The 9,979-nt window shown below is 34.6% G+C and overlaps 1 protein-coding gene across 1 annotated transcript; it reads left to right on the forward strand.

Moving 5' to 3' along the window:
- The first annotated feature begins 2,190 nt into the window (after positions 1-2,190).
- Positions 2,191-3,224, forward strand: LOC115966110 (VQ motif-containing protein 20). Its single transcript, XM_031085449.1, has one exon. It carries the CDS (start codon positions 2,362-2,364, stop codon positions 3,007-3,009), a length of 648 nt encoding a protein of 215 aa, XP_030941309.1. The 5' UTR covers positions 2,191-2,361; the 3' UTR covers positions 3,010-3,224.
- Positions 3,225-9,979: the final 6,755 nt, after the last annotated feature.

The raw sequence follows: 9,979 nt of genomic DNA on the forward strand, positions 1-9,979 counted from the left end.
TCATAATCCTTCTTTATTATTTTTTTAAAAAAAATTAATCTTTTCTTTTCCCCATGTATCCATTATAATCCATTAATCCTTATGTTTTCCCTTATTATTACTACTCCCAAATTATTGCTAGTCCACTCATTCACACACGATTTTCGAGGCAGAAAATTATTAGATACTTTCGGAGTATCATAAATGCGTACTTTTTTCTCTCACATGAATGGTAAGTCCTACCATAAATTTAATTAGTGAGACCTACCATTCATGTGAAAGGAAAAAGTGCGCATTTATAATACTCTGGGAATACACAATAATTTTTCTGATGATTTTTTTTTTTTTTTTTTTTTTTTTTTTTTTTTTAAGGGGAGATAGAATTTTACTGTAGTTTAAGCTAAGTGTATGTGTGTGATATACTTGAATCCCGACCTTGCCTCCCCTACATCCTACATCCACAAGTATTTATACTTATGAAGTGACCATCACGCGATATGCAGTGGTAAAGGTTAAAATTTGTGATTATACTATTTGTGTTAAGAATTTTTGTTGGACAAAATTTCGGTTTAGATGTTGTTACTAAGCCCGCCTAATAAGTAGTTTCAGTTATGGATATATGATTGACAGTGAGCATCTAGAGTTATCTTAACCAGTTATAGTGGCAACGGACATGGAGTTAATCTAGACTTACATAGAAAGAAGACATTAATCGAAATAACTTGGATTCCAATCTATGGCTAGTCAATGCACTTAGATTTAAATTTAAAAAAAAAAATTATGGTGATCTTGTTTAAATTTGCTAAGAGCTTACGGCTTAGTATAAGTCCATTTACATTGATTGTCCATTTTCTTTGTTTTGATGGTTGTTATATATAATCTATCTCACTTTCTTAGCTTGAAAAATACTATAAAATATGTGTTATTTAATGTGTATCACACCTAATTACTTATTTGAATTCATATCCAACATGTATAAATTCCTTTCACAAACATAGATCCCATCTCAAACTACCCGAGAAAAGAAATAGAAGTCAATAATTAAATGGTTTCACTTTAATAGGCCTATAGAAATAGAATGACTCATTGACTTGCAATGCTCTTTTTAACTCTCTAATTTTTCTTACTTATAGCAAATTAATTAGATAATTAAATTTGTCCTTATTTTTTGTTTTTGTTTTTGTTTTTTTATTTCACTTCACTGCAAATCCAAATTGTAACTAAAAGTAACAAATTGTAGCTTTGTCAGTCAAAAAAAAAACATACAAATTGTAGCTTTGGGCGTTGCACGCGTGAAGAAGCGCGTTCAGCTTCCCAGAAGCCCAACCTTATATTCCTACAAAAGCGTTCAACCGACAGATCCGCTAAGACGAACACATTGGACTTGCTTTCCTATACCCACTCCCATTTCGACACGTCATACTCCCTACCCCAACGGTCCGCCACCTGGCACTTCTCTCTTATCACCTTTTTCTCTAGTCTTCTCCCATTTCAAGAAACATAAAAATGGTTTGTCTCCAACTCGATTTATAAGAAATTCGTTTAATCTGTTTCATGCCGATTAATAATACAAGAAATACTACGTTCACAATATTTTTATAACATTTTCACAATAAATCACGGGTGATTAGTTGTTATTGGTTCAAATTTGAACCTAATACTAAGTTACTTTTTTGCCCTAACAATAACAACCAGTAACAACCTGCCACACAGGATTCGTTGTAAAAATATTGTGAAAATATTATGGACATATCATTTCTCATAATACTATCCATATGTATTTTTAATTTAACAACTTATTTTAGGAAACGCGTTTAAAAGTAATACACTTGGATAGTGTTATAAATCGCCACAATAATAGATTGAGGAAGATTCTACTAAACCAATTTATAAAACCAGCACATCAGTCCTATTATATGGCACAACACTATTGCTCATCAAATAGTTGTAACAACAACAAGGAAAATTATTAGCTACTCCCGGAGTACCATAAATGCGTACTTCCCCTTCTCACATAAATGATGGGCCCCACCATAAATTTAATTAATAGGACCCACCATTCATGTGAGAGGAGGGAATACACATTTATGGTACTCCGGGAATACACAATAATTTCCCCAACAACAAGGAAACATGTACATGAATATTTGTGGCTTTCCTATAAATACAATTGCCACTATGCCATTACCTTCACCCAAAAACCATCTAAATTTGTTTCAACAAATTCCATACAATTAGGAGCAAACTTACCCCAAAACAAGAAAGATTAAATAATAATAAAAACTCTCTCTAATTCCATGTTATTTCCAACCTTCTTGTTGATTTGTTGAAGCTATTTTATATTGTTTTAAGGTCATTAGCCTAGAAGTGTTCTTCCAAACCATGAGTCCTACACAATTCCATGCAAAGAAGGACGTCACCAACAATGCCTTGTGCCCACCTCCCTTGAAGGTCAATAAGGACTCTCATTTCATCAAGAAATCATCGGGGTCGGTGTCCTCATCCTCGTCGACCTCCTCCCTTGTTAACAGCGTGGCGGGGACCGCCAAGCCGCAGCAGCGCCATCCGGTCATAATCTACACACATTCCCCGAAGGTCATCCACACACACCCTAGGGACTTCATGGCATTGGTGCAAAAGCTCACGGGGCAATCGCGGTCCGAGGAACATGACACGGCTCGACAGAAATCTGAATCTGGTGGCAATGCTTCAACCTCGTCCGACGAGGAAAACAAGAGTGTGAAGATCGTGGGAAACGATGACAATGAGTCGTCATCGGTTGTTACCGATGAGAATTGCAGCAGCCTAGGTGATGGTCAAGTGAATTCTTGTTTTGTGCCACCAATTTTTGAGACACCAAATCCATACATGACCAATATCCCATTTTTTACACCCAATTCGGCTGAGTTTTTGTGCTCGAATCAGCCCTTTTATAATTACACAGACTCTTTGTTTTTTACCCCCAACATGAGGAGTTCTGTTTCATCATCTTCCAACTTGGAAGGGATTAGAGAGTTTCGTGAGTACTAAGGTTTTTAGTTATTTTATTTCTTGAAATGAGTTTTTTTCTTTTTTTTAAAACAATATTTCATTTCTTTTTCATGCCAATAAGGTTCTAATTTTGTGAGATAGGACTTAGTTTTTTTCTGGGGTTTTGTTTTTTCATTGATAGCCAGAATAAAAGGCAACGAAAATGAAATGAAGTTGTTTCTTTGTAATTTTTTTCTTAGTTGGAATGACTTTATATGCTGTATTCTTTCCTATTTTCTTCCTGTTATCTCATCAAAGGAACTGTTATTCTTTTCTTCTTTTTCTTTTTTTTTGCCAAATATGTTTTTTTTCTTGAGAGAGTTTCAACCTATGGCATTTACTCCTAATGATAGTTATTTATCATCAAACCAAAACACCAATCAGTTCTTGGTATAGGCAATGATTAAATCCTAAATCTCTTATTCAACCATCAAAAACTTTACCAATTAAGTTACCTGGAACCCACAAAACATGTTTGATTTCGTTAATTGTTAAAACTTGGGAAGTATGTAACACACAATTAATGACAAATGTGACATGTAAAATGTATGAGTACAGCATGAACTACTGGGTCTATTGATCAAGGTTTTAAATACGGAAAAGTTCATATGCAAGAAAAGCAATTAGAAGAGAAGAATATGGTATTAATTAAGGTTCAAAATCTAAAACAAATCCTATTCAAAAGAACCTTGAACAAATGACATTCAGTTTGTTTTGTTTTGAATGATGATGATAGTTAGAATTAGTAGCACTAGTCCTCCTCACATATAACACATTGCAATTGAAGTAATTTTAATGAAATATATATATAAATTATTGTAAGGTTGGTGTTACTCATTATTTTTGCACTTGCAATGAAATCAAAATGGGAAATAGCCATTAAAATTTTGTTAAAAGGTTGAGAGATGGGGATTAGGGAGTGTGAAGGGTCAAATGAATTTGTATGACAACACTTGCCAGTTGCCAGTCCTTAGAATTTTAAACTATTACTCGTAAATTAGTTCAAATTAAGATGGTTATATCTATTACAGCTGTGTGGATAAAAGTGTCTAACACAATTTCAGATTTTCTTCCAAAGATAAACACATTTCGACATTCTTCTCTTTTGTAAAACGAGTTTGAAGGAAATTTTAACAAAATATTACAATTATTATTATTATTATTTTGGATACAATATTGCAATTATTAAAGGGAAAAGTTAACGGATTCTTTAAGAGTATTGATTTAGGATATATTTTTAGAAACTTTTTATGTGAAAATAAAAAAATAATTAAATTTTTTAACGGCTTTTTGTATTTTTCATAAAAGTAAAATTAAAAATTTCTTAAAATAATTTATTAATAATTATCGTAAGGACACTCGTTAAAAATGGTTGGAGCTATGACATAATTTTTTAAGTAGTTTGTGTGTTCAAATGGTCACTAATTATTTGTGTAGGAGCTTAAGAATTCTTTTGCCAATGGCTTTAGTATTTTTGACTTTGCCTAACCTTGCCTTTGGCATTGAATTCCCTTGTCCCACATTGGAAGGAAAGCTTTCCTCTTCATACCTTATAAGGCATGAACCAATGGATGAATGAAGGTGGATTGCCAAAAAAAAAAAAAAAAAACAAACAAACAAACAATACATTAAGTAAACAGTCAGGTCTCTTTTTAAACTCGTCTCCGAAGTCCTTCCAAACTCTGCCTCAGTAGCGCCCATATTGAGAGAAGGACCTTTTTCAAAAGAAGATGGAGGAGATGAATGAAATGAAGGAGGAGAAGAAGAGAGAAGAGATGAAAAGAAAGAAAAAGGAGCAAAAGAGGGAAAAGGAAAAGCATCAGGATGGATCTGGTGGTGGAAAGAAGAAGAAAGAGAGGTAAAAGGAGACACCAGTGAATGAAGAGAGGAAGAAGCAGAGGCACTTGGTCCCTGCCTCAGTCTTGACTCCTAACACACTGGTGCCATGTTAGGTATGCTCATGAGAGAGCGGTTGGTACTGATGATGAGTGTCCTCGACTCAGTCACGCCGAAAGTTTGACGTGACAAGTCCCTGCTTCGGATTTTGACTGAAAGGAAGGTGAGATAGATCTTGAGTCTTCACCATCCCTGCCCTAATCGAGCCATTACGAACTTTATTGGAACGTGGTGTTCACCGGGGGGGGGGGGGTATGGTTCCTTCATTACTCGTTGTTATGGTGAACGTATTATGATTTAGTGTATAACTAGTGGGTAAAGTAAACGCTAAGGGAGGCTAAGAATTTCAGATCTCAGAAGGATAAAAAGGGTCTTTGTACGAGAGCGGTAGCCTCCTACTTGTCTTCTTATAGGAAGGACAAAACGAAAGGTATTAAATTCGTCCAGGTTTCCAAAAGAATCTGTAAATAAGGATGTATCCGTTCCACTTCCCCACCTCATCAAACAAACCGTCGAATTTAAATAGGTCTCGTAAATAGAAGCCATTAAAAACGCGTTTTGGATAACCAAACAGCGAGAACGCATCAGGAGTAAAATCAAAAGAATGTCTCGTAGACCGGTGCATTTCCTAGGCAGATGGAGAACCGCCAGCATTAGTGAAAGGCCGAATTAAATGAGCCATAATAAATGCTCGGTGTTACCAAAACCCCCCTTTCCAACCAAGAGGTTGGACAGCAGGGTTTTGAGGGGCTATTGTGGGGCCCAAATAATTTATGGGTCAGGCCCATTTACCCGTGGGGAGTCCAAAGGCCCAAGCCGAGGAGAACTATGGCCCAAACTTGATAATATAAAGCACAAGATAGCCTTGGGATACAGCCGAGGACAGTTCAGTCCTCAGCAGACCCAAAGTCCCGCCGGGAAGAGGGGTAAAAACGGTATAGGACCAAAACTTGGAAGAAAAATCTAAAATATCTAGGGAAAGCTGCCCTTACTGTCATTCAATACTCTGAACCTGACAGAGCCGTATTTTTCGACTTTTACAACCACCCCCAACGACTTTGGGTATGGGCTGATGGGACAAGTATCAGTCTTGGAAAGGTTGACTCTATACGTGGATGAAAGACAGTGAACGCAAGCTAGTATAAAAGGAAAAATAAGTAATCTAAAGAAGAGGCTGGGAAAAATGTCCAAAAACCAGAGCCTCCCAGCCCACCTCTAGGAGAAAGACTCCAGGGGTGAAGAAAACTTAGCCATGCATGAACACCACGAGAAACCCATCGCCTGGTGACCAAGGCCTAGCCTTTCAAATCCACGCTCTACAAATGATATTGTTTGGGCCATTTCTCGTACGAACCCAATACTGTTATGGTTTGTCACGAATCGTGTCCTTACAATTTGGATTAGAATTTAGCACCTTCAAATTAGAAGTTTGAACAATTATGGCAAACATATGACGATGATTATGAGCATTTAATAGCACTCTTTAGAATCTTCCTTGTTAATTATCTTCCTCCACTTTTTCTTATGAAAGCTTGGGATGTCCACTATAAAGTTCATTCAAAATGCACATATCTTTTTTGCATAAATAATACATTAGAAGAAACGTGGATATATAAATTAAATTGTATGTAAAAAAATAAAAAAAAATAAAAAAAAAAAGTTTGGCTTACCTCTAGGCTCTAGTACTTTTTTAGCTAGACATATTATTTTGTTTTAAATATATAGTAGTAAGTGGTAATGGGTTTTAATTTTCACCTTTTATTTAATTAGTAGGTAATGTGACAATCTTTCATTAAAATAAAAGGAAATTTCTTTTAAAAAATTATTAAAGATAAGCAAAATAAAAAATAAATAAAAAAACATAAATCTTTTTAAATACATTAAGAGAAACGTGGATAAATAAATTATTGATATAATTGAGCTTCCTACATCATCCCAATTTACATGGAGCCATTTATGCTTTTATAGTCACACTAGCATTTTTTTTTTTTTTTTTTGGTATTCACAATTTATCATTTAAATAGGAGAATTCAAGAATGAAGCCATGTCTTCAACAGAAAATATAAAGGGCACTTTTTTGCTTTATATATATATATATATATATATATATATATATATATACACATATTGGAAGAAGGAATTCCTATCCATACTTGGCAAGCCAAGATGTTAAAAATACCCCTGGCAAAATTTGACCCAAGCTTGTCAACTTGCCCAAACCAGTAAAAATAATGGGCCAATCCAAAACCCAACTCGCGAAAACAAAAAGCTTTTGGATATGATTTTGAATCTTTGACATGTTGACCTAGGGGTATTTACATTAGTCTCCTCACATTTTAGCTAAATTAACCTAAAAAGCTCTATTTTTTCTAATTTAGGTATCCACGTTTTTTATGCTCATACATCAGCCTCATTAAAATATTTTTTTCTCTCCTCTCAGCATAGACCGCAGTGACAATATACCACCACAGCACCACCATATGCAACAAATCCATGGCACAACCATATATAACAACACCACAGTACTACCATCAGAAAACCCAACAAAACCCACTTCAAAAATCTCATCACAATCACAAACCCCACATAAATATATATATATATATATATATATATATATATATATCACACAGCACCACCATAGCACCACCAACACCACGGCACTACCATCAGAATTTGGCAAAAACTTTTTTTTTTATCACAAATGTTTAACTACATGTGTTTTTTTTTTTTTTTTTTAAATGCTAATATCACGAACTATTTTACAATTTTTTTTACAAACTGATGATGTAATAGGTGATTATTGGTAAGTAAAAATGTGATCTTAGTGATAAACTCAAATGAGAAGAAATAAGAATTTGCTACATCATTATTTTGTAAAAATGTTGTAAAATAATTTATGCTTATAACATTGCTCTTTTTTATTTGTGTATTCATCTTGTGACAAACCACTTATTAATTAGGATATTTTCTTTCTCCAACTAATACGAAATGTGATTGTGGGGGGTTCAAGGACCGAAGAGGAATAGATCAAAGAATGGTTTGCATGTCAGTCCAAAGAGCAAAATAAACCCCGATGATTTTGTTAACCCGAGGATGGAAGTAGAAGCATGGGCATTTGGTGTCCTATGAAGAACCACAATAGGGGCAAAGGATGTGAGAGGAAGCTTCTTGAAAGAGATACTTCCCACCTTCGCATTGAATGCCCTTCACCAACCATATCAGCTGTATTAATGTGGAAATAACATCTGAATAGTAATTTCACAACTAGCAGCCCTGCCTACCAGCTTCAATAGAGTTTTGATAGGACAAGTATCCTAAGAAATGTCTTAAGGCATATAGGTGGAGGGCTAGGATGCAAGTAGGAAGGATATAAAAAGAAGAGAGCATCCCTAAAACAAGGACGAATTTTTTTTTTTTTTCTAAGGAACAGAAAAACAAGGAAGTGAACAGTGTATATTTGATCTAGAACTTGTAATACTCATAAATAAGAAACCAATCCTCAGACCAACCTGGGGAGAGAATTACTACCAATCGTTACTTCAATTCCTCTTCTCTATCACACTAATTTCTTCGGCTATACACCAGGATTTAGCTTAGAGTTACACTTGAAGTATTTTTCTCACTCTCTTAGAAATTCTATTGTTTGGGCTTGGTATAAAAGGTAAGGTACCACTGTTCTTAGTGGACTTGGGCCTTTATTTTTTGAGTACTTATAGTGATAGTATCAAAATTACAATAAATGAGTTATATTATATGATTCATATCGAATCGTCGGTGTGTATCTCTTAGACCCTTGATGGTTTAAGGGGTGTGGCAGCATGTAGTGGCATCATACACCAATGGCAGCCACAAAATCAGGGGCACGAGGGAGGCATGCCGTGGGGCGTGGGTTGTGCAAGGTATTTGGAGGCAGTAGTAGAGGAAAGACAGGTTTCCTTAAGGATTTATATCTTAGTTGACATCAAGAAAATAAAAGCTTCCTTCTCGAAAAAGTAAAAAAAAAAAGGTTCAAAATTGGCTTATGTGGTGTAATTGCCGGATAATATTCAAATCAGTCATTTCCTCAATGCATCAAGAGTAATTAAAAGCCAAATATTTAGGGGCGTTTGGTTTGTCGTGATGTTACATTACACCATAATATTATAATATTGTAATCTTACATTAATATAATCTTAATACAAAAATACAACATTACATTGTTTAAAAATGTGATAAGATTAAAGTGATGTGATATAATTTGTAATTTTAAATTATGGAAATGTTAGAAAAAATAAAATAAATCAAAAACTTTAATGTCACATTATCGTAATTTGTATCATAACAAAAGCACATCACAACGAATCAAATGCCCCCGACAAGTCATCAAAGAAGCCTAGAAACATGACTGAAGAGTCCCAAGAGGGTCTTAAAGTGGAGGAGTTTCAATCACAATTTGGCAATTTACAATGGCAAAATCAATATCAGCAATTTCTTCTAAACTGACTTTGCAATTAGCAGTGTATGATCACTATTTACACTTTTTTGGGTTGTTGAGTTCTCTTCTTGGGAATTTGATGCCATGAAGGAGAAGAAAGTTTAAAAAATAAAAAATAAAAGGTACGGTTCATGCTACTGTAGCGCGACACTGTAAACAGTTTTTATAATAAAAAATATAATTATTGAGGGGGGTTTTATGCCTTTTTCAGCCCCTTTAAGTTAATATTTTTATTTTACTGGATGATTTTTTTTTTTTAATTTTTTTATTGACTGTAATTTAATTTGAATTACAGTTTCCGACCTAAAGGTTGTAATCATATTATTATTCAGATGCGTGGGGAAGGAGCCAGGGTTAGACTTAGAGGGGATCAAAATCCTACTGCACATGATGAAATACTCACGGACGGCTACGAACAAGAGTTAAAATGTTATTGCATCCCATCCATAAGGCATTACATCAAATGTAAGAATCTAGTTATTACACAGGATCTGGATCCTTGAAGGGCGGGATTGGGGAGGAATTGCCCGACTTGCAAAGAACATTTCTCCTTGAAAATGCAAAGAACATTTCTAGCTCTATTTAACTTCTTCTTTT

The sequence above is a fragment of the Quercus lobata genome, chromosome 10 (assembly GCF_001633185.2).
Source record: "Quercus lobata isolate SW786 chromosome 10, ValleyOak3.0 Primary Assembly, whole genome shotgun sequence".
NCBI lineage: Eukaryota > Viridiplantae > Streptophyta > Magnoliopsida > Fagales > Fagaceae > Quercus > Quercus lobata.